Here is a 25,604-nt window from a genome sequence, read left to right on the forward strand (position 1 = left end):
ATGCAGCTTAAAAAGCAAAGCAAACCATCTTTGGGATGGCAAAGCAAACTTTCATTTGCGTCCTGTGTCTCTCAAGATTTATTTACTTATTTTTGTGATCTTAAGATATCATGAAATTCTGAGATATATTTGGGCTATTGAATGCCAGGGATGGGGACAACAGCCCAATATTGGAAGCATGTCTAAGTGTTTCCCACACTGTTGGATCATGTGAAATAGTGTGTGCTCTGGAATGTGGGCCCATTGGGCATAAATAGTGGGACGGTTACAGGTACATACTGATGATCCAATGTACATTACACAAAGAGTGAGGGGCACATTTGTAGGCTGTGTGTGCTTCCTCCAGATGGCTAGACCTATGAACCAAACCTTTAAATCTCCTGTTTTCAACCAAGTTACGTTGCTTCTTGTGGTTTGCCTTTTAGTTCAACGATGTCTTGCTGTACACAAGCAGAGGCCTAACAGCATCGAATCAATTCAAAGTCCACGGGCAGCTTCCGCTATATGGTATGATGGTAAGTATGAGCTGTGGATTGATCAGTTAGCTGCTGGACGTCTCAAATCACATTACGTTGCAATTGATACTTTTTTGTCTTTATATGAAATGAAAGCCATTTCTGGAATTTTTGAGACAAATTAGAAATGAGAGTGCATGCGTGCTATTCTAGGGGACTGGAATAAAATGGTCCAGCGTTAAATCATAGTCATTTTTTTATTTGTAGACTCTGTGTTGGAACACAGTGGCTCTGTTGGCTGAGAACCATGTGAAATCAGTTGATAACCAAAGCCTAAACAAGAGGATTCCCTAGGAACATGGAAAATAATAGTTTTCAAAATAGAAACTTTGCATTTGACACCCACCACTGAAACATAACCGCTGCTGCACAGGGGTGTGCTAATACTATTTTGATGGACACACACATCCATCAAGTTACCTTTTTTGAATTGTTTTTAGTTGTGATTGTGAATCCATGCAGACTTGCTCAAAATCCAAATGCAATATTTCCTGTGGTCATGATGAGGTAGGCCCAGGCATAGGCAAACTCGGCCCTCCAGATGTTTTTTGGGACTACAACTCCCATCACCCCTAGCTAACAAGACCAGTGGTCAGGGATGATGGGAGTTGTAGTCCCAAAACATCTGGAGGGCCGAGTTTGCCTATGCCAGAGGTAGGCCATGCCCAGGTCGTTGTGCATTTCCTCCCATTTGCTGACATTGAAACGAGCGTGTACTGCTGGAATTGTGAAGCTAACAAGAATGGCTAATAGCCTCAGAAGGGCCTAGATCCAGACAGTGCTTACTCCAATCCTCCTGTATTTTTTGCCAGATTATCCTGAGCATTGCAATGGGAATTCAACCTTAGTTTTTTTCCAGAAACAAAACTGTCCACGTATTTATTCACGTAGTGCAGAACTGTGCTGCATTCTGCAGCTTAACATTTCTGCGGATCGTTGTCTCCTTTCCTGTCTTGTGAGGGTCTCTGTATGTCCATATCCTCAGATTGAAGAGAGCGAAGATGAATGGGGGGTTCCTCACTGCTTCACACTGAGAGGTCAACACCAGTCCATTGTTGTGGCTGCAAGGTAAGTAATCTCCACTTTGCGCTCTCTTTTTTTGCAACTTGTCAAAAGAAGAAGATTATTACTACTACAACAACAGTTCACTGTAAATACATTTGTAATCAGTTGTTTTCACCATAAGAGAACACACTAAAACTAGGGTGTTCTTAGAGTGTAGCTCAGGCATAGGCCAACTCGGCCCTCCAGCTGTTTGGGGACTACAACTCCCATCATCCCTAACTAACAGGACCAGTGGTCAGGGATGATGGGAGTTGTAGTCCCAAAACAGCTGGAGGGCCAAGTTAGCCTACGCCTGGTGTAGCTTAAGGAAACAGGCTGAAAACTTGCATTCAGCTAGAAAAAATTGACCAGCTTGTGAAGCTCATAGTTGCTTGCAGTAAAATGAACAAGATCTCCCTTCGTGTTCCTAGCAGCCGCACGGAAATGGACAAGTGGACTGAGGATATACAGATGGCTATTGACTTGGCAGAGAACTGTAATGGCCCAACTCCTGAATTCCTAGGGGGCAGCCCACCAGACACTAGTAAGTACAGATTTAAGGCTGCAGTTTGCAGAAAGCAAAGCCACGTAGTATGAAGTCTGCTGCATGACAATGTAGCTATAAATAATTCTTTTGACTGCACATTTAAAGATCAGCATTACCTTTATTCCCTGGTTGACTTTAGTTCAGATAGAATGCATGGAAAGTGTGTGTGTGTGTGTGTGTGTGTGTGTGTGTGTGTGTGTGTGTATTACAGTGCCTTGAATTGCTATTTTTATTCAGCTATAGCAACCCTAGCAAGGGTGCATTTTAAGAAAGTTAAGGAACTACAGTTAGGTTGCAATCCCATACCTACCTAATATTGCTAGCCAGCTCCACTGAACTCAACAGGACTTATGTGAGATGTACAGGATTGCATTAAAGTACCGTTAAGTGCTCCAAAACAATGCCACTGGGAATGTGTAACTTTCCATGCAGAATCGGGTGAGCTTATCCCCAAAACCAGATCCTATGGTTTTTCCACTTGCAAATACATCCCGCTGTGTTCAGTGGGGCATACTCCCCCACTATGCAAGTGTGCATAGCAATGCACCTTTGAACACATTCAACTAAGTTGCTGGCCAGTGGAATGCGACCTGCTGCACAATGTGACCTTTTCCCCCTCTCCTCCTCCAAGGCTGGGCTCAAGAGGGTCAGGGGAACAAAATGCACGCAAAGTTGTTTGACTTACAGAGGTCACAGTGCAACAGTGAATTAAAAGTGTGCTCGAGCCTAGAGAAGCAATAGACGAAGCGTACAAATGCCATGTTGGATTGTGGCATAATTTATTTTTTAAAAACCTACTTCTTTCCCCAATACAGTGGTACCTCTGGTTACGAACTTAATTTTTCCAGAGGACCGTTCTTCAGCTGAAACGGTTCTTATCTTGAGGCACGTTTTTGCTAATGGGGTCTCGCACTGCGCGCACTCCTCTAGCACACAATTTCCGTTCACATCGTGGGGCAAAGTTCGCAACCAGGAGCAGCTACTTCCGGGTTAGCGGAGTTCGTAACCAGAAGCGTTCGTAACCAGAGGTACCACTGTACTTCACAGGTTTGGAAAGTTTTAAGCTTTACCAGGAGTAGCCTTTTGCTTAATGTTTTCATAGTTTGTATCTTCTGCAAGGGGGGAAAAAAGAGATGGTTTCTCCCTGCGTTTCATAGAATCCCCCGAGGAATCCACTGTAGACCAGGAATCGGAAGACGATCTCAATGCGTCCCGCACCTCCCTCGAACGTCAGGCCCCTCACCGTGGCAACACGACGGTGCACGTCTGCTGGCACAGAAATACCAGCGTTTCCATGGTCGACTTTAGTATTGCTGTGGAGGTATCTGCCTCAAAACAATCTGGTCTGCAGCCCCTGTTCTTCAGGGACAATTTCCTTTCCGTCTCCTCAGAGGAAGCAACAACCAATCATCGCCTAACTTTGTTTCTGGGGAGTTGGCATTCATTTATATATTAAACCTCATTTTAACAAATTCCTTTTTTCGCAAATTATGAATCGTTTTGGTAAACCCTCTGAATTTTTTCACAGTTCTAATTTAATTTCCAAATATTGAGATAGTATTTCCTCTGAGCATTTTGTTGCTGTTTTGTTTTTAATCTCGGAAAGGATGTTGTTCCTGACTCTGGCTGCTGCATTTTAATGCAACTTTATTTTAGGCTGTTTTTCTCCCCCTCTTTGGATTCTTGAAGTGTTCTCTTCTCAGTCTCATCTGCCTCCCTCCACTTGTGTCCTCTCTATCACAGGAAGTCTCTGTGTGTTTTTTGATGATGTATTTGACTACAGCTAAACCAATTTTACACAGATCAGTTGGCTATTGAATCAAAATGCTTCAGCTCATTGAAATGCAGAATACACGCAGCAGTATTGCATTTTAATGACAGCTAATTTCAGCTTTCTTGTGGAACTTCCACAATTAATTCCAGCTCTTTAGAAGAGACTATTTGAAGAGATCATGAGCCTTTTGAAAGTCAGTTCCTTGAAGATAATACTGCCTCAGTGTTCCTGGAAAATAACAGAATGAGCAAACAGTTCTTGTAAAGCGAATAAATCTTCAGTAAAATTGGTTCCAGACGAAAGGATAACACGGAACTTGAAGTAAACTATAAATTGGTTTAGCTTCTTCAAGGTACCTGCAGACACCCATTCTCAGAAAGAATGCCTCTAGGTTGCTTTTAAGTTGTATTGTGTAATGGGGCGGCTAACAACCATTTGGAGATTTACCGATTAGCTGTAGTGCACCTGCACTGATTCACCAGAGCTATCAACTAAATCATGCAGGTACAAAATTCGCCTCCTGGGCTGCAATTCTATACAAACCTAGTTAGCAGTGCATCTCCTTGGAACTCAGTTAAATGAGTACTTCAGTGGACATGTTAAGAGGACTGCATTGCTAAGCCTCCCCCCTATGCATTAACGTCATTTATTTTGAGTTTAAATGATCGGCATGAACTATTGAGCAACCTAGAAGCAGATTCCACTCTTTATACATCCGTCTTCCGTTCCGCAACTGCCCCTTGGCAGGCAGAGTCGCAGTCATACTGTCTCTTAGGTCTGTGGGTAATGTCACATCAGTATCGTAGTTTATGCTTTCTTTCTGTGTCTCTCCCTCCTTTCTTTCTGTCTATCTCTCTCTCTTGTGGTGGAAGATCCTCTCACTGTCAGTGACTGTCCTTCCCTACCTGCTGGACTGATCAGTGATCAGCGGCCTGTTACCATTTCATATGTCTGCTGGTACCGAATGCAAAGCCTGTCCGTTTATGATACCCTCCAAAGTGCTGAGGTAACCAAAACAGAAATTAGGAACAGTAAAAGGAGAACAGGCACTTTTGTACTCCAGCATACTCAACACCCTGTCAGGTTTTCAGAATTCAGCTGGTTTCCAAAATGAAATAAAAACAACCTTACCAGTTCACTGCTATAATTGCTGGTGATATGAGGAACATTCTGTTTGTCTGTCCCTTTGGCAAATTCTAATGGAGACAGCTTATTATGTTATTAAACCAGAAGCAGAATAAAATATATCAGCAATGGTTAATATATTCCACTTGGGTAGCAGAGGCAGTGAATATTTTCAAGTTAAAACATGTGTTTATCACTCCTTTGTCAGGCCAGGATCCAGCGGGTGATCTGTGTGTGACTTACAGCAATTTGGCAAAGCTCTCTGGACTCCCAAATCCCTAACCATCGCAATAAGTAAAAGCCCCTCCCAGATTAGGCTATGAAACAAAGAAGGCTTTGGGGCAAGGATGGAGGGAACTAGACCCAAGTTTTTGTCCAGGACTGAGCATGTTCACAGTGGCACCCTGTCCTTAATTCATTGCGCAAGTCCACACAGCCCTGAACATTTTACACACAGCACTGCTTGGTGAACCTTAGGATTCTGAATAAAAACTTCAGTATATCCTACTCACCAAAACAAATTGGATTTTTGCATCCAACAGAACGCCATCCCTCAAATTAGCTGTCAATTTTTTTCCTTCCTTCCCAGAGAGGAAGTTTACAGGTGCTTATGTTTGAAGACTGCCAACTTAACTTGCTCATTTATTACATTCATACCTCAGCCAAAACCCTTATAATCGATGACACCGCAGTCCAGGCTCCAGGTTTTTCCTCAAGAGTAAAACTGTTCCAGACCTGCAAAGTGGGGGGGGGGGGAGCCTATTTCCTAGGGTTATTTCTGTTCATGCATTATATCTGGTGCTTTCAGTTAATTAAAGGACGTGCTTTCATTTTTCCTAGTAATTTTAAACATCTGCGCTTGTGTGCAGGACTTAAATCATTTGTGTAGAGATGCCTGTTCCCGTAACAAGGTTGCTAAATTGGTATAATATTAAAGCTAACACCCCTCCCACCCCAGTATAGATATATAGATATAGAACTTCTTCCTGGAATGAGGTAACAGCAGATGATTTCTTTCCTTAGAAAATCAATTTACAAGCAAGCCTCATTTAAAGAATGGTAGGGAATTCTGAATCTGGAACTCTTAATCATGGTAAATGACCAATGGAGAAAAAAGTCAGCCAGTTTCAATTAGAAAAGTATGATTTTACATGAGGCTTGCCTGTTTTTCCATCAGCCTGTTTTTCCATCTGCATATGACTTAACTCAAGTATCTCTCTTCATTTTCAGAACCAACTCTCTGGAAACCTTTTGAGAAAGTTCAAGAACAGCAATGGTTGGCAGAAACTCTGGGTGGTATTCACCAATTTCTGCATGTTTTTCTACAAATCCCACCAGGTAGGTAACTGATGGTTGGAAGTCAGAGATGAATATAACTGGTAACTGTTCACACATTACATTGCTATGCATTGTTGATTGCCCCAAAGGATGCATTTGCAGAGATAATTGAAGCTTTTGTGAACTTCATGGACACAGACAAAGTTCTTCCGTGCACGGAGAGAAAAGTTGAAAATGCTTAACTAGGATCAGGCTCAACCCTAATATTAATGAGGCAACTGCTTTAGGCAGAAGATGTTCAGGAGCAGTCTCTGGCCCCCAAATCTGGCCTGCTGCCTCAGGTGTGGTGGTAAATATCATCTTATCACCAATGTCCAAAGAAAGTTTCACTGCCAGTCCAGTCTGGAATGGGGAAGTGTCATCTTGTGAGCCTCCAGTGCAAAATGTATTGGGCTAGATCCTGACTGTGATCAGCTTCGAAGCCGCTACCATATCAGTAGAGGCTTTGACTCAATACACTTTCCCCAGAAATGTGAGGTCAGGGGCACATGGGGGCAAAGTAAGACAGAACTATTCTGTAACAGATGGCCCAGCCACTGTCCTCTGCAAAAAGGACAATTCAACATTTGTTCACTAGGATGGGGCGGAGGGGAATAAAAAAGATCACCATGTTAATTCAAGGCCACTTCCCCATTACTTTGAGCACTTGGGAAAGAAAACATTAGTGTTCAGCATTACTGCTTAGTCCAAAGGCACTTAAAAGGTGCTGCAGTTATTTAAAAACCACTTCAGTGTTTAACTTGGGAATGTGTGCTTATTATTCCATGGTGTAGTTACTGCTTTAAGAGGTCAAAGTTCTGCAATACAAACATTGTTTATTTGCATGAAGCAACCACACAAAAACCTTGGGGGGGGGTATATTTTTGCTGAGAAGAAAAATGACTGTTGAAATTGGTGCAGACAGGTGTATATAGAAAATCAAGGGAATTAGCACACTCATAGTGGACTGGCCACTGTGGGTGGAGATTGGCAAGGCTTTTGTGTCCATTTGCAAGAGCACTGACAGATTCCCACCTGCGTATGTGCTTAATTTTTTATTTTTAACACTGACTTTTAAATTGCTGTCTGTCACACACACACACACACACACACACACACACACGGTGCCTTGGGTGAAGGGTGAGGCAAGAAATTGATTGATAATGGGATGACAAGCTACTTGGGGTAGAGGGAGAGAGGGAAGCAGCCTTCTTGTGAATAGTCCCTACCCCAGACCATAGTTTCCATGCACTCACTTCACAGCATCCATCTAGTGCAGTGATGGCCAAACTTAGCCCTCCAGCTATTTTGGGACTACAGCTCCCACCATCCCTAGTTAACAGGACCAGTGGTCAGGGATGATGGGAATTGTAGTCCCAAAACAGCTGGAGGGCCAAGTTTGGCCATTAATGATCTAGGGGATCAGAGGAGCCAGAAGAATGGGACAGTCACACACACACACACACACACCAAAAAACCCATCTGCTGGCCAGAGCTTTGAAGGTCCTATGAGTGACTCATTTCAACTATCTATAGCTTTTGGATTTGCACCCAGATGCCTCGTGTCCCTCCCAGCTGTGAGCCTACCATATGAGAGGCATTTTCTGTGAAAATTGTGGGGACACAGTGTTCTGGATAAAGAGAAGTGACTTCTGGGGGATGGTCCGTTTGGTGAATGATTTCTCTTTTGTTTTTAGGACAATCATCCTTTAGCTAGCCTCCCTCTGCTGGGTTACTCTCTTACCATTCCTTCCGAATCTGAGAACATTCATAAAGACTATGTCTTTAAGCTACACTTCAAATCCCATGTGTACTATTTCAGGGCGGAGAGCGAATACACGTTTGAAAGGTATGTCAGTTTTCCGTGAGCTGAAATGTCATTGCTTTTTAAATTCTTTACTGCAAGGCAGAATTATTCATTCAGCTGCCTTGTTTTACACCTTATGGATGTCCCATGAGCTATAACATAAACACACAACTACTATTATAAAGTAGTTGTTGTCTTGTGTTATAAATCAGGCACTGCTTGGAGTCGTTTCTTTGTATTTCCCATCAATGAAAAATACAGTGTGGCTTGATCAGCGTGGCCCAGAGGAAAAAAGTTAAGAGAACCAGTGGTCTATGGTATTAAATGTACAGTGGTGCCTCGCAAGACGAAATTAATTCGTTCCGCAAGTCTTTTCGTCTTGCGAGTTTTTCGTCTTGCGAAGCACGGTTTCCCATAGGAATGCATTGAAAATCAATCAATGCGTTCCTATGGAAACCGCCTTCAGACCAGGTCCGGGGACAGTCTGTCCCCTGACCTTTTCTGAAGGCTGGCGGGGGGCAAAAGTCTTTGCTCCCCCCCGCCTGCCTTCAAAAGCCGTCCGGGACAGCGGAGAGACGCGCTGCGTTTCTCCGCCCTCCCGGGAAGGCAGGCAGGGGGGAGCAAAGACTTTCGGCCCCCGCCAGCCTTCCTGGACCTCTTCTGAAGGCCGGAGGGGGGGGAAGGCTTTGCTCCCCACCGCCAGCATTTAAAAGAGGTCCCCGGAGATTTCCCTATGGGCTTTCTTCTTGCGAAGCAACCCCATAGGGAAATTCGTTTTGCGAAGCGCCTCCAAAACGGAAAACCCTTTTGTCTAGCGGGTTTTTCGTCTTGCGAGGCGTCGGGTTGCGAACGTGATCTGTGCGGGATACACGTTTGCAACCCGCAGCGTTCACAACCTGTGTCTGCGCACGTTGTGATGCTTCTGCACATGTGCGACCACCAAAACCCAGACGTAACCCATTCTGGTACTTCCAGGTTTCGGCAGTCCATAACCTGAAAAAACGCAACCTCTAGCATCTGTAACCCGAGGTATGACTGTATCCCACTGGATTAAAATACTTGAGGTGTGTGTGTGTTGTACAATACAGTGGTACCTTGGGATACATACGCTTCAGGTGACAGACTCTGCTAACCCAGAAATAGTAGCTCGGGTTAAGAACTTTGCTTCAGGATGAGAACAGAAATCTTGCAGCAGCGGGAGGCCCCATTAAGTACCGTATTTTTGCACCATAGGGCACACCGGACGATAGGGCGCACCTAGTTTTGGGAGGCAGAAAACAAGAAAAAAATATTCTGAACCCCAGAAGCCAGAACAGCAAGAGGGTTCTGGCTTCTGGGGTAACCGCGCCAAGCCTCTTCAGGGCAGTGGGATGAAGGCTCCCCCTGCCCAAAGAGGCTGCACAGGGCTAAAGCAGAAGCCAGGACAGATGCGTCGCTGAAGGGGCACTGCGCCTTCTCTCTCTCTGCGCCACGCCCCTCCTTCACAGGAGAGGTGCTGCGCAGAGAGGGAGAAGGGGCAGGAGGAGACCCTTCTGTTCCTCCTCCGGCTTTGCTGGACAGGCGCGTTGCTCATGGGGCACTGCGCTTTCTCTCTCTCTCTCTGCGCAGCGCCCCTCCTTCACAGGAGAGGTGCTGCGCAGAGAAGGGGCAGCGCCCTTCAGGGAAGCTGGAGAAGGAACAGAAGGAGACCCTTCTGTTCCTCCTCCGGCTTTGCTGGACAGGCGCGTTGCTCAAGGGGCTCTGCGCCTTCTCTCTCTCTCTGCGGAGCGCCTCTCCTTCACAGGAGAAGCGCTGCGCAGAGAGGGAGAAGGGGCAGCACCCTTCAGGGAAGCTGGAGAAGGAACACAAGGAGACCCTTCTGTTCCTCCTCCGGCTTTGCTGGACAGGCGCGTCGCGGCGAAGCCAAGGACCCTGCATTCGCTCCATAGGACGCACACACATTTCCCCTTCATTTTTGGAGGGGAAAAAGTGCGTCCTATAGAGCGAAAAATACAGTACTTAACGCAAGGTACCACTGTATTTCATGTGTTAAAAGGCACACAACCAAATCTTAAGGGGAAATGCACTGTATTAAGTATTCGTTTTTGTTTTTGTATTGCTTAGATGGATGGAGGTGATCCGAAGTGCCACTAGTCCAGCCTCGCGCATCCACGTTTTAAGTCACGAGGAATCCCATGCTTATTGATGACTGAACTCCAAATTGTTCATTCCAACAATTGCTGCTTTTCTAGAGAACATTTGAATTCTTTCTCCTTTTAAAGTTCAGTAAAAACATAAATTCGTTTTTTAAAAAACTTGTTTTGGAGCAGCTTTTTGTAATATTGCCTCAAGCAGGGTTGTTTACTATTATCGGCCAAGTGACTGTCTCGTATTTGTCCTTTGGTGTGGTTTTTTTTTTTTAGCTTGTGCCAGTATTAAAATATTGTCCTTGGAGTGCCAAAAGACAATTTCCTTGCCTCAAAGATTTGCACCAGAAATAATAGAATTTTTGGAAAGCAAAATGCCTTTTCTTTCAGACAAATCCCTCAAAGTGATAAATTAGTAAACTGCCATTTTTTAAAAGAAATGTATTTCCTATGTATGCATTAACAGCCTTCAAATGTTCATAAGGGGCAGTCTCAAAGCAAGGAGGGGTAATTTTAATTACATTATTCAGTGTTTCTACACATTTTACTTCTAAAAATTAAAGTTACCAACCAAGGCTGTAGACTGCTCATTTCATCTTACCAGAAGCGGAGAGCATTTGCTTCAAATATGGTCGAAAGGTTCTCTCTACTCTTCCATGGCACAAACTATGTTCCAGTACATAAAATTCTGCAAGGTGAACAGTTTACATGATTAACCTGTGCAATATTTAGAACACTGATGTCCTGTGAAGGTTGAGAAGGGGAATTTGAAAGCTGGTCTAACATGTCAACAGCTGTCTGGTACAAGAATTGTGGCACTAATTTGTGGTTCAGTAAAGACAGTAACAGATGTAATACATTGTGAGTTTTGGAAGAATCTTTCTCTCTCAATCATGTGCTATGTTTCCACACCTTTATTTAGAAATGCTACTAGAAACCAATCCACATTTTGTGTATATACATTTGAAAGCAATTAGACACAACATCCTTAAATGTTTTTGCATTTACTATGTTTGAATCAAACGTAGCCCAGCTGGAAAGCGCAACATTTGCCCTTTTCACAATGTGCCAAAACTGTTCAGAATGTAGCTTACTGGAAAAGGGAATGAAGTACCGTATTTTTTGCTCTATAAGACTCACGTTTTCCCTCCTAAAAAGTAAGGGGAAATGTTTGTGCGTCTTATGGAGCAAATGCAGGCTGGCTGTGCAGCTATCCCAGAAGCCAGAACAGCAAGAGGGATTGATGCTTTCACTGCACAGCAATCCCTCTTGCTGTTCTGGCTTCTGAGATTCAGAATATTTTTTTTCTTGTTTTCCTCCTCCAAAAACTAGGTGCGTCTTATGGTCTGGTGCATCTTATAGAGCGAAAAATACGGTATATCAACATCTTAAAGCACCCAATAATTTTAAGGTAATAATCTGTCAAATTTCTCTACCCCTAACTTTAAAAAAAGTATGATGCTGAAATCTTGAAAACAGAAAATTTCATTTTTAAGAAATGCAAAATACATGACTTGCCAGTGGTATTCCTTTAGGGAATAACAAAACCAACCAAGTTTGATCTTGCTATTTACTACTTTCAATCTATACATGCTAATTTAGCATAACTAATAGAGTGACTGTCTTGTAAACATGCCTGCAAGCTATTCAGTCCAGGTTAACTAGGCACCATCTTTCAGTATAACAAAAACAACCAACATACACCCCAGGAGTGCAAAACAAGGGACATCTAGTTGCAATTTGTAATTGTGCTATGTGTGAACCTCTCACCCCTTGTGCTGGGTTTACCACTCCCACCTAATTTAGACAAGTATCGTTTCTTACCTTCTCATATGACAGCAACCTACAGGAACAAACAACCACAAATTAATGTATATTTACCTGTATATAAGTAAAATTCCTGCGCATCACGGCTATAAAGTTTCAAAATTCTCAGATGCACATATAAATGAGCTGCTTTGAATCCCCACTATGCTGTCCCTTCTCTCCCCCTGTTCCTTAAAATACTGGAAACTGTTTTCCTAGACAATGTTGCCCATAAACACACTCACACACCCAAAATTGTTGCGTTTCTTTATTTCTGTGTCATGTAACATACAAGGAGTTGAAGAACAGCTTGATGTGTGACCATAAGCAATTTTTATACAGGCTTATAAATAGAGAACAGCATTACAGAAGAAAATAGAATTTGATAAAAGGATAAGGGGGCTATTCATTGGGTATTTCCTCACAATAGCTAAAAATGAGACCTCCATGTACAGAGACAATAGATACCCAATTACCAGACACTCTGGGGAGGGAGGGAGAACGGCTAGTTATCAACAGATTGCTGTGCTTGTGTATTACCTAAAGGCAGATGGCTTTGGACTAGGTTTTGATCTGATCCAGCCAGGAAATTCTTTGAATTACCTGTAAAAAGAATCCAACACATGCTGAGGGCGGCAGTAACCACCTGGGCAAATTCCTTAGCCAAGTGATTCCTCCTTATTATATGCAACATATCCTTAGCATGTACTTGGTTAACAGACACCCTGGCCTGATATGTTAAGGTCTGCCTTCCTCACCAAAACGGAAAGATGTCCCATGTCTGTTTACTGTACCTTTTGCTTATGAACTAAAGATAAACTCCACTTTACTGTAACAGATTCAAACGGGGTAGCTGCCTTAAGCCTGCTGCGGCAAACACAGTACTGTCACATCTCAATTGATCTATTGTGGCGTAAGCTCTCCTGGACCACGTAAGGTACAGCACACGTTTCTGCGTGCCCAAAGGTCACGGGTTCAATCCCTGGCATTTACAGGTAGGGCGGGGGGGGGGAAACAACCTCTGGAACAATGCAATCCGGGGGAGGGAAAATTGGGCCCTCCTGAAGTTGTTGGAAGTGCATAAGCTCCAGCCGGCGGAGCCATTGGTCAGGGATGATATGAGTTGTTCCAAAAACAACTGGAGGACTGCAGGCTCCTCATCCCTGATATAGACAATACTGAGCTAGACAGACTTAATGATCCGAGTCGGTATAAGGCAACGTCCTATGTTCTTAGTGATTTATGTTTACTGGAAGACTTTCAATTAGGTTTTCCAGGGGGGGAAATTTCCAGAGAACTTTTCTGATGCCCTAAATTGATGGAGATCTGCTTTAGCATGTTTAATTTACATTTTGAGTAAAAGGAGATGATTTTATGTGCTGTATAAATATCACAGTTTTTTCCCCCAACAGCCCAAAGTATTAAGTGAAATACTGGGTGGGGGTGGGTGGGGAGTCAATAAAGCAAATGTGTTTAAATGTCATAGTCGGAACAAATTCAAAGGTTTACATAAAATATTCCAATAAAAATTATTTGTGACTTAATAGCATATATCACCTCACATGGTTTAAGTTTTTAGGGGAAGGCACTGAAACCTGTCTTTTCTGCACACCCAAAAACTATGTGTTTATGTTATATATGCATGCATTCTCCCAAGGGATCGTACCTAAAATAATAATAATTAATAATAATTTCAACTCTTGATACTGCATAAGTTAACTAGTTCTGTATCTGTTTATTATGTTACTAATTTTACGGAACAACTTGTTTTTAGAAGTGGAAAATTCTCCGTTTCAAAATATTTCTGGATTTCTTATTTACAAAAATTTAAATCCTACGCTGCTTCTTTAAATTGATTACGGCAGTGTTTATTTTATCAGATGCATAAAGGGTCATCTAGAGGCACACAAGTACCGAAGAAAAGTTGTAATCAGTGGCACCAAAAGGTCACAAAACATGAGAGGCAGATGAAAGTCTGCTGAATCCAAACAGATACAAGACCCACCACCAGGGCTTTTGTAGACCTGATATCTCTTACATTTGGGCACACTGGTTACATGTATGTGCATCTGCTAACTGATAATTCTATGTGCATCTGATCAAGAGGACTCTAGCCAATGAAAACATGACAATAAATCTTTCAGGTGTCATGGGGCAATCCTTTTTCCAATCTTTTTTCCACTGTGCATTTGCAACTTCAATTCAGTAGCAAATGTCTATAAAGAAAATATGGGGCCAATTCAGATGCTTCTGCAATGGCTACAGCAAGTTGAGGTGTAGGAATAGGTCTCAGGATCTACAGTCCTGCAGCTGCCGTGATCCTTCCTCTTCCATAATGGGTGACGGAAGTGGTAATCATGTTAATCATAATTATCTAGAAAAGCCAAGACACACATTACCCGCCCCAATCAATAAGCAGAGGTGGGTGTGCTGCGTGAAGGGGACAACTAGAAGAATAAACCTCCGAACTTCCCCTAAAGATGTTAACAAAAACGCCCGTGCTGCAAGGTACCAAAAATACAAAACGCTACATGACGATTAAGAACAAAACAAGACCAGATGCAACTCCCAACACAACCAACTATTGGGGGAACCAATGAGCCCATGGCACCTAATCCGAAAACAGGAGACTTTCACTATCACCAGAAGTTCTGTGCACCAACACAAAAGCCACCTAACCTCCTACACCCAACTACAAGAGTGCAACGGCAAGAGAAGCAGATTTCTGACAAAACATGTGAAAAGTGACCCGACCCACACAAACAGGAAGCCTTTCTTGTTCGAAAGACTTGGGTTTGTTTTTACAGTTCGCTTAGTGCCCTAATTTATACTAAATCTTGGAAAAGTGGGGAATTTCTAGAGTAACAGTGGAAGTGTTTGGTGCTCACTAGCAAGAATATTTTCAGACCGAAACCTCCCCTGGCCAAGGGACGAAAAGCTGTATTAGCTACTCCAGCCTTTCCCATAATGGTCTGCTCTAGAGGTTTTGAAGTGCAACTCCCATCAGCACCAGGAAGCATTAGCCAATGGCCCTGCTGACACATCGAAAATGCAGAAATCATACATTGCAATGTTGCATTTCCCTAGAAGAGCACAATTCTAATACATTGTTTAAAACGTGACACCCATTAACTTAAAAGGCCAAAGTAAAAAACATATAGCAAGTTTGAGAGGTGATTTGGAACTACAATCCAAATTTGATCATAACCAGAAGAGAACTGCAATTTTACTTTATCTTCTAACAGAAGAATGATAGTGAATGTCATGACATCAAACGCTATAGGAGTTGCCCTCCTGCAGCCTCCCACCTGAAAGCAGATTTTGGAGGTGCACAGGAGGGGAAGGAGGGACCCCGCTGAAGTACAGTCCCTTGCATACGCAGGACACCACAACTGGACATCCTCACCCACAATTATTGTTCTGTAATCCTATGCATGTTTACTTGGGAGCAAATCCAACTGAATTCAGTGTGGGATTTGGGTAAACAGGCATACGATTGGGGTGCAAATCCCTAAATCTTTCAGCAAGTCTTCAACTAAACACCTCTGTTAAAAGCCATCTTTGTATAATATCTGCCCAATTATGCAAATATAGTACTGCAAAAAAAACCCTACCAATTAAAAGAAAAAGGCCACAGTCAAGGTGTCTCTTGTAGTCCAATGCCCAAATCTTCAAAGGAGTTTTCTGCCTCAGTCTCAAACTGTGAATACTCTTAACAAAGTGAATTGCAATTATTTTTCTCACAGTAACAGATTGTTCACAAATAAATTCTAGAAGCTCCATTTGGAAAATGCTGTTAGGTCTTAGGCTCCATGTAGACTGGAAACTGGATCATGTGTGTGAGGAGTTTTCCCACAGGGTACCCTCTTCAGACTAAAAGTTGCCTCTTTTCCACCAGTAATCGTCTCATATGATTCAGGCAGGCTGGTCTCACTTCCAGAAGTTACCTCCTCTCTGTTTTATAAGATTCCCCCCTTCCCTTTGTGCCTCGTTTCACAGCCCACCGCAATCATTAGAGCGCTCCAACCCTCAGGGAAGTCTTTTCAGGGAGCCTTAGGGGCAACCCTATAGAGGAGGAGGAGGTGGCAAAATCAGTTTACATCAGACCAACCATTTTAGCAGGCAGAATAAGTGTTGGAAGTGAATTTTCACACCTGGGTCATCTTTAGTCCATATGGCATAGGACGTTCTCACTCGAGGTGTGATCAGGCATGGTTGGACTCAAAAGGGTACGTTCCGAGTTCAAGTTGGACTTTAACGTGTTTAATATTATCAAGCCTACCCTCCTTTACTTAGGAGCAAGTCCCACTGAAATCAATAGGACTTACTCCTGACTAGACATGGTTGGATTGTGATGTAAGTCATTGTCAGCAACCTATTTTCTTTTGTTAGCCCCTTTTAATAATTCTTGAGAACTACATCTTCACATGGATGTATTCCATTCGCCTCAAGGAATTTCTTGAAAAGAAATAGAGTCAATGGAATATCTTATCAGATATTTATACAGCATTTACAAAAAAATATTCCCAATAGGCAAAATGTTGACATTCTACTGATTTCTGCCCATTGTAAAAGAGGCCGAGTTCAGAAGATGAACCACAAAAGATGTAACAAGCAAATATACAGATATTTAACTAAAGTACAGCAGTGAGAATATCTATTTTAAGTTTTGATGAAATTTCAAGTATTCTCCCCCTTAACAATGGATCTTGGATACCAAGTTAAATCAAATGTATCTCTCAACGATCATGATTAAAAGTTTTCATATACATAAGCTTCATATATTTTATATTGTTTTTAAGATCACCATCTTACAAATTGCCATTATGCAGCCAGAATCTCTTAAGTGGTGTTTCAAGAGAGGAAAAAAAATTTAGTTGTATGAGATGTTCTGATTTTACAAGGAAGTTTTTAAAAAAGAAAAACCCTAATAAAACTGAATTCAGACTTTGGATTGGCACAATTTAGACTGATAAAAAAAACAAACCACTAAAGCAAACAAGTATTAGAGAACCTCAAACCAAGTGATTCAGGAAACTGAAATAATCAATGTCGTACCATGATTAGAAACCCAACTCTAGATTAATAAAAAGAATAACACCGTGTAACAAAACTAGAGCAAACTTTGCATCTGAGGTACAAACCAGATTTTTTTATAGCACAGCTTTTTGACCTACAAATACAAGGTCAAATCAAACCTCTTGTCATACGGTTCGAAAATGTCATATAACAAAAGGCAAGCCAATAATCAGTTGTGACCTGCCAAAATATTTACCTCACTAGCATCAGCTACAGAGAACTTGGCCATTTGTACAGAGGGATTCTATATGCACATTGAGCAAGTTTTGAGTAAAAAAAGTGACTATATACAAATCTGTACACAGAGCCAATGGTATGTTTTCCAATTCACAGATTCATCGACTTAAAGCAGTTGTCTTCAACTTGTTCAGGTCCGAGATCCATCTTAAATCCCAACCTAAAATATGATACCCACTTAGTCTCCACCCCACCCCTTTATTTCATCTCCCAATCTTATGCATTTTGTTAAAATAAGACCCTGAAAGAAAACAGTGGCCGTACCATTGGGGCGCCCACTTTTAGACTGAGACATAAATCGCTTCTGAATCTGGATCGTTGAGTTGAAGACCAATGACTTAAAGCAAGATACCTGAGATTTCACAATAGCTTTAGTTTCCTAACTGCAATCCTAAATATACATCTCAGAAATTTAAAAAGATACCTCCTTTGAATATGTGCATTATTGTTTTTTTCTTAAAAAAAAACTATACAGAGCTGAAAAACAATGCCCTTGCTATGTTGTCCATTTGTGTTGCTGCACCTTCAGGAATGTCCACATACTGGTGAGCTCACCACTGAAAGCAACAGCGGCAGACCAGCATTTGAGGAGGTGCCTATAGGAGCCACATCGAACAAGCAAATGCCACGAAACAATACTTTAGTGGGATGATGTGCTTCCTCCTCCAGTTACTGAATACCTGGGGGGGGGGGGGGAGAAATGGTGTCATGAAAGCAAAACCGGTGATCAAGCTATTTTGTGATGGCACTTAAGATGATGCTTTTCAAGCCTATGGCTCTAGACATGGAGGCAATCTCAGAAGATTCCAAAATCCATCCAAAACAAACCCAAGTTTGGGAAATGCTCTCTAAAAAGTGCCCAGTTGGTCCCTGCCCCTCATATGCTCTGGTAATTTTACTCTCTTTGCAATTTGCTATGCTCTCATAAGACATTTGCTCAAATCCAGAGTTTGTGGATGTCTTAAAACCTGCCACTACAGTGGAACCTCGGTTGTCGAACGTAATTTGTTCCGGAAGACCGTTCGACTTCCGAAACGTTTTGACAACCAAGGCACGATTGCAGGTGGGCAAATTCCATTGGAGGAGGGGAATGGAGCAACCCGCCTCGGAAGCCGTTCAACTTCCAAGGCACGTTCAAAAATGGAAGCATTCACTTCAAGGTTGTCGGCGTTCGAAAGCCGAAATGTTCTACTTCCGAAGCGTTCGGCAACCGAGGTTCCACTGTATACCCAATCTGATAGCAAACAGTAAATTAGTGGATAACTCAAGACTATTCCTTAGATTAAAGAGTCAATGGTTCTGCTAATAACTTATGCCCTGTGACATCCTTGATTGTAGGAATCTTCCCCACTTACTAAGTCATACAATATTACCTAATAAGCATGAGATCAAACAAGCAGGGATTTCTGCTAGGAGAATTCACATCTCCTTCTGGCAGAGAATTCAGGTTTCATACTCCTTGGCCATGTGGGTTAGGATACCATTGATAGATTTACGTTGAAGGAACCACACTGAATTGGAGAATACTGTTTCCGCTAGGTGGCTTTACTATACCTCTGAAGCCTCTCCACTAGCTCTGTCACCATGGTATCTGAAATGCCTGGACATGCTTCTTCAGCCAAATAGATAGCCTCTCTCAGTTCTTCTATGGATCCCATGTTCCCCCCGCAAGCTTGACTCCTCTCTTTCAGCTGAATCAAAATAAAAAAGGGTGTTAGCCATGAAACCATTTGAAATGCGTATACAATCTAAATGAGCAAAAGAGTTTTTTAAAAAATCAAGTACACTTTAGGTCTACAGACTGCATGGAGATCTACGACGTAAATTGAAACTATTGTATGTTATCAAGCAAATCTCAAGGAATCTCTAAAAGCATGAGCAGGGACAACTGCTTATAAATGCATGGTTTAAGAGCCATAATGCAGGGCAACATTCTACACAGACACATGTATAGCAGGGTCATGTCCCTTATTTTCAGCACAATAGCCTTTCCCATCCTGATCTCCCTCCCTGAACGATATGTTCCCTTTAAAAGCACCAGGAACTCACAGAAGTAACCAGGAGGCTGCTGTGCCAAAAAAGGAAAGTAATTTTACTGCACAAATAAATTGCCTCTAATGGCAACTAACACATTTAGTGAGTCACTAGGCTACCTTTTCGTTGGGAAAGAGTCCTTTTTCGTCTCCTAATAGGAATTTGCCACTCCATGCCCAGGACTCAGAGTGGTTAACAGTTTTAACCAGCAAAATAAAAACTGCAGAATCGAACACACAGCTAATATATAAAAAGCAGCCGTGTGTGTGTGTGTGTGTGTGTGTGTGTGTGTGTGTTATGGGGAATGGTTGGCACCTCTCACACCACAAGGTGCTTCTCTGGCGCTGTGGGATACGCGGGTGGCTCTGTGGGTTAAACCACAGAGCCTAGGACTTGCCGATCAGAAGGTCAGTGGATCGAATCGCCGCAATGGGGTGAGCTCCCGTTGCTCAATTCCTGCTCCTGCCAACCTAGCAGTTCGAAAGCACGTTAAAGTGCAAGTAGATAAATAGGTACCGCTCCGGCAGGAAGGTAAACGGTGTTTCTGTGCACTGCTCTGGTTCGCCAGAAGTGGCTTAGTCATGCTGGCCACATGACCCGGAAGCTGTACGCCGGCTCCCTCGGCCAATAAAGCGAGATGAGTGCTGCAACCCCCGAGTCGGCCACGACTGGACCTAATGGTCAGGGTCCCTTTACCTTAAGAAATGTGGGTACACCACAGCAGCTGCCCCTGCCATCTTCAAAATAGAGGTGGGAGAAGGACTTCTACTGCTTCTCCTTCTGGCTGACTAACATAACTGCTAATATCCCCACCTCCCACCATGGGGTCTTTAAAACCAGGAAGGGAACGGGGAGGAGAGGGGTAGGAACAAATGCCGCTTCATCACAGCACCGCATTTCTCTAACCAGGGTTTCCCCAAAGTGGGTCTCCAGCTGTTGTTGGACTACAACTCCCATCACCCTAGCTAGCAGGACCGGTGGTCAGGGATGATGGGAACTGTAGTCCAAAATCAAATTGGGAGCCCAAGTTTGGGAAAATCTGCTCTAACTCTTGAAGACCAGAAGATGGACAGATACCCACTTTATGAAGTACTTTCCAGGCAGTAATATGTACTCTCAACTCTGGTGCATATTAAATTCAAGTTTCGACAGTCTATCCCCTGCTGCTTCCATGGTGTAACCTTCCCCCAACATGGAGCTCGCCAGATATTGCTGGACTACAGCCCCAATCATCGCTAGGCAAGGTGGAAAGGATGCCCTAGTGCCTTTCAGCATCAAGTTCTGGTTCAAACTTACATCTCTCCCAAAATCCGCCTAGGCCTTAAGCTAGGAAGCTGCTCTATCTCAGCTCCAGCCTCCCATCTGCTGTGCAGCAAGAATGCTGTTGACCTTCTTTGCAGAGTTATTGCAAAGACAGGATGGTCTTAGAGCTTCTGAACAGGGCTATATAGATATCTAATTGTTACTACTACTATTTCCAATATGAAGGGATCAAAATATCACTGCAACTCAGGGTTTCCCAAACTGGGGTCTCCAGCTGTTTTTATACTGCAATTCCCATCATCCCTGACCACTGGTCCTGCTAGCTAGGGATGAGGGGAGTTGTAGTCCAAAAGCTGCTGGAGACCCATGTTTGGGAACCCTGCTCTAATTCTTTTTGAAAAAACCGAAATCTTGCATTTATCCTATACAGTGGTGCCTCGCAAGACGAAAATAATCTGTTCCGCGATTCTCTTCGTCTAGCGGTTTTTTCGTCTTGCGAAGCAAGCCCATTGACAGCTTAGCGGATTAGCGCTACAGCTGTCAAGCGGCTTCCAGCGATCAGCTGTTAAGCGGCTTATCAGCGGAACAGCTGATAAGCGGCTTAGCGGCTTAGGAAAAGGGTGAAAAAAGCAGAAAAAACCCGCGGGGGGATGAAAGATTTTTTTCGTCTTGCGAAGCAACCCCATAGGGAAATTCGTTTTGTGAAGTGCCTCCAAAACGGAAAACCCTTTCGTCTAGCGGGTTTTTCGTCTTGCGAGGCGTTCGTCTTGCGGGGCACCACTGTATGTACTTAAAGAAGCAAAACTAATTACATTTGTTTTCCTGTATTTTCTCTCATCATTTCTAAAGCAAAGGTGGGGAACACCAGACTCAGGGACCAAATAAAAGGTAAAGGTAAAGGGACCCCTCACCATTATGACCAGAGTCATGGCCAACTCTGGGGTTGCGGCGCTCATCTCGCTTTACTGGCCGAGGGAGCAGGCATACAGCTTCCAGGTCATGTGACCAGCATGACTAAGCCGCTTCTGGCAAACCAGAGCAGCGCACGGAAACGTCGTTTACCTTCCCGCCGGAGCGGTACCTATTTATCTACCTGCACTTTGACGTGCTTTCGAACTGCTAGGTTGGCAGGAGCAGGGACCGAGCAACGGGAGCTCACCCCGTCGCGGGGATTCGAACCGCTGACCTTCTGATCGGCAAGTCCTAGGCTCTGTGGTTTAACCCACAATACACAGACTCTATTTGTTGCTTGGGATGCTTCCTCAGGCCCTGCCTCTCCTACCCAGACCACAACCCTCACCATGCCAGGCTCCACAGTCTCTCTGAGAACATTTGCCTGGCTGGAAGGGTTCCTTAAATGGTGAAAGCATCTCTAGCTTGCCAAGAGGGAGGAATGTACGTATATAGAGAGACTTTTGAATGTCAGGAATGTAGCCTACTATACAAAAGGGAGGATCATATGTTTTGCTCCGCCCATTTTGTAACTGGCCCCACCCACCACAGGCATGAGTCCCCCAACCAGGAAGGCCGACCACAAGGCAATGTGGTCCTCACGTTGACTGGAAAACGGTGAACCTGATGGAAATTTACCTCTGTGAATAATGGCGATATGATTGTTGATAAGCACCGAGATAAAGGACGCCTTTGAATGGTATTTTCCTTTGGGAGAAAAAATAAAGAATTCCATGATACATCAAGCGAGATACATATACTGAACATTTTCTCATTCTTTTCCTATATTCTACATTTTATGCAACACACACTTCCGAGTACAAATACATCCAGAATTCATTAATGCATTATTGCAAGCTGAAATTCAATTTTGAACAAGTGGAACTCCTTCTGTATATCACATAGCAAAAGTTCTATTACAAATAACAGGGAAATGTAGTTAAACAGACGATTAACTACTTTATGTAGCAAAGTGTACTTTAGGATTATGAAATATTTCAGATGTGCAATACCAAATAAGTTAAATCTGAGGTGGGTGGGAATTATGTATCTGACGAAACTTCAGGAAGGAGTTGGTTTACTATTTGCAAGAATATAAAACAAAGCAAGGGAAGACATGACAGGGAAACATGTGCACATGCTTAATGTGTAAACAGGGGCATTGGCACACTGAGTGTTGAGGATGGCAAACAACTGCTCCATCACTGCGACATGCCAACCCAGGAATATCCTTCAGCGGCACTAATACAGTGGCTGCTGCTAGCATCATCAGATGCAGCACTGCAGGTTTGGGAAGACAGACTCTGTGATAGGGATAGCATTAAAAATATCCCATCTGCCAGCTACTTGTCCCAGAGATCTGACAAAGTCCCTTTTTCACTGTTGTTCCCAAATGCCCAACACCCAGTTGGTTGTCAGGCACTGAGGAACCACAGCAAAAGGGGCTTTGCCAGCCCTATGCCTAGCACTTGGGAAGTGCTGCACACAGGAAACTGCTGCTTTGAAAGCCCTTTCTCTGTACTTCCAAAGGGCTGGCAAAGCTGCTTTCTGCAAGGATCGGCTGTGCGATCAGGTTCCAGCTGTGTCTATCTGCCCCACATCTGACACCGCATATAAGGTCAGGTCTCGTGTAGGTGGGCATGGTTTGGGGCAAATTGCCTCTCAGGCTAAACTGGGACCCTTGCAGGGTCAAAATTGGCCCATGGGCCAGAGGTTCCCCAACCCCATTTCGTTTCACAGGAATTCGATGGAACCTATACATAGGAATCTGCACACTGGGTTCTGAATGTGCAGAGAGTTACAAAGGGTTGTGCCCAATGCTGCTGTCCTGCTTGCAAAACCAACACTTGCTTGTGCAATGGAACGTCCCCCTCTTCTCCTCCTGCAGCCCTCTGCACACCTTCTCAACTGCTCCACAAAGTTTAGGGCAGGGGTCGGCAAGGTTTACCTCGCCTGGCCAGTTCACTCCAGCGGAAACCACTCTGTGGGCCGGATCCTCTATGTGAGCACACAGCCACGATTTCTGGTGTTTGCGTAGAAACAATTTCCGGCGTCTGTGCAGACGCGATTTTCAGTGCCACAGAAGCGAGTTCCCGCGCTGCGCTGTGCCGGTTTAGCGCAGCATGCGGAGACTCGCCGAGCGGGCAACTCGGGGGCCGGTTTAACAACCCCCGTGGGCCGTTGTGGCCCATGGGCCCTAGGTTGCCTACCCCTGGTTTAGGGCACCTCCTGGAGCTAATTTTGTGGCTGCACAGAGAGGAAGAGCAAGTCCTGTTAAGCAAGAGAAACACTGCATGCAGGGTACAACCTGAAGCCTCACATGTAAGAGCCATAAGCTGTGATAATGAAAGTTGAAAAGCATGCATTGCTACTTAAAATACTTTTAGTTTCTTGTTTCCTCCAGTGTCTATAAATACCTTGTTCCTTTCCCACTCGTGTAGCTGAGTAGCTCCATTCTCGAGGTTCTTGGGATCTTTCTCTCGGATTGTAAATATCCAGTCGCCTGAATCACTGCCACCCGAGGCCTGGCCATCTGTTTCCCTTTAGCACAAATATTTTTTCATGGGTTATTGCAAAGAAAATAATCACTTTATTCATATGATCGTCATCGGCCGTTAATAAAACTAAACTGGCAAACTCGAACGTGATTACTTTAAACCAACGCCATCAACAAAATTATAAGTTTTTATAGAAAGAAAAAGTGGTCTGAAATAGGTTTTCAATAATTAGGCACCAGAATTATTACATCTAGCATAAATTACAAATCTGCTCCATGATCCGTTTCTGGATTTATACAATCTTAAAAGGTAAAGGTAAAAGACCCCTGACAGTTAGGTCCAGCCGCAGACGACTCTGGGGTTGAGGCGTTCATCTCGCTTTACAGGCGAGCCAACGTCTGTCCGCAGACAGTTTTTCTGGGTCATGTGGCCAGCATGACTAAGCTGCTTCTGGAGCAACCAGAGCAGCGTACAGAAACGCCATTTACCTTCCTGCTGGAGTTGTACCTATTTATCTATTTGCACTTTTGGCGTGCTTTTGAACTGCTAGGCTGGCAGGAGCTGGGACCAAGCAACGGGAGCTCACCTCGTCGCAGGGATTCAAACTGCCGACCTTCTGATTGGCAAGTCCAAGAGGCTCAGTGGTTTAGACCACAGCGCCACCCACGTCCCATGACATTATACATCTTAGCAGCATGCAACAAGCCCGACTAAAGCAGCACTTTCAAAATCCTGTCCTTCAGCTCTCTTATACACAAGGGTGCCATGCTTGGGGCATGCTTGCTTCAGAGTATTCCTCCTACACTTCATTGGGGGGGGGGGGGAGATTAATTTTTAAGTTTTTTAAAAAACAAAAACAAAAAAGCAACAAAAACCAGATTAACAAATTTAACAAATCTTAAGATTAACAGTTTAAAAAATAAAAATTAATTTCCAACTGAATAAATCCTTAGAGGTTGACTTCCCACTCTTATTTTCATGTTGTTTTTATCGCCCAACCTTTCCTGCTGCATTATACCAAAAAAAAATCTTATCTATTACAAAACTTTGATAAAATTATTTTCATATTTTGTTCTCAAATCCTACTCATGGTTTCATTTATCTATTATCTATGATTCTACCCCAAATAGTCCAAAAAAAAAGAGAAAGAAATGCACTCTTAAATCAAATTCCTTGTCTTGATCTCTTACTTGCTGTCCTCATATTCTTTTACTTCTAAAATCCAACTTTAATTAAAACTTTCCCTCTCACACTTCAGATAACAGGTGACTGCTCCTCCCGAGTTATTTCTGGTTACCCAAAGCACTGAAAAAGGAAGGATTATGTACATACAGGGGTACCTCGGAAGCTGAACGAAACCCGTTCCAGAAGTCCATTAAGACTTCCAAAACGGTCAGAAACCAAGGTGTGGCTTCTGATTGGCTGTAGGAGGCTACTGCAGCCAATTGGAAGCCGCGTCAGACATTCGGGTTCCAAAGAAC

The 25,604-nt window shown here is 43.4% G+C and overlaps 2 protein-coding genes across 8 annotated transcripts in view; one reads left to right on the top strand and one right to left on the bottom strand.

Moving 5' to 3' along the window:
* FARP1 (FERM, ARH/RhoGEF and pleckstrin domain protein 1) overlaps positions 1-11,110 on the top strand; it is a 182,785-nt gene extending 171,675 nt beyond the window's left edge. For all 7 annotated transcript variants that reach the window (XM_081908171.1, XM_081908172.1, XM_081908169.1 and 4 more), the window contains exons 21-27: positions 426-515; positions 1,501-1,583; positions 1,991-2,103; positions 3,264-3,427; positions 6,236-6,343; positions 8,020-8,171; positions 10,233-11,110. In XM_081908171.1, coding sequence (XP_081764297.1) covers positions 426-515; positions 1,501-1,583; positions 1,991-2,103; positions 3,264-3,427; positions 6,236-6,343; positions 8,020-8,171; positions 10,233-10,314 — 792 coding nt within the window. In that variant the 3' untranslated portion in view covers positions 10,315-11,110. The remainder of the gene's footprint in view (positions 1-425; positions 516-1,500; positions 1,584-1,990; positions 2,104-3,263; positions 3,428-6,235; positions 6,344-8,019; positions 8,172-10,232) is intronic.
* Positions 11,111-12,316: 1,206 nt separating this feature from the next.
* STK24 (serine/threonine kinase 24) overlaps positions 12,317-25,604 on the bottom strand; it is a 40,994-nt gene continuing 27,706 nt past the window's right edge. Inside the window, exons 8-11 of the mRNA XM_081908237.1 lie at positions 24,043-24,166; positions 22,265-22,333; positions 18,932-19,068; positions 12,317-18,057 (exon numbers count right to left, since the gene is read on the bottom strand). Of these exons, the coding sequence (XP_081764363.1) occupies positions 18,018-18,057; positions 18,932-19,068; positions 22,265-22,333; positions 24,043-24,166 (370 nt within the window). The 3' untranslated portion in view covers positions 12,317-18,017. The remainder of the gene's footprint in view (positions 18,058-18,931; positions 19,069-22,264; positions 22,334-24,042; positions 24,167-25,604) is intronic.

The sequence above is a fragment of the Podarcis melisellensis genome (assembly GCF_964234715.1).
Source record: "Podarcis melisellensis genome assembly, chromosome: 4".
Classification (NCBI taxonomy): domain Eukaryota; kingdom Metazoa; phylum Chordata; class Lepidosauria; order Squamata; family Lacertidae; genus Podarcis; species Podarcis melisellensis.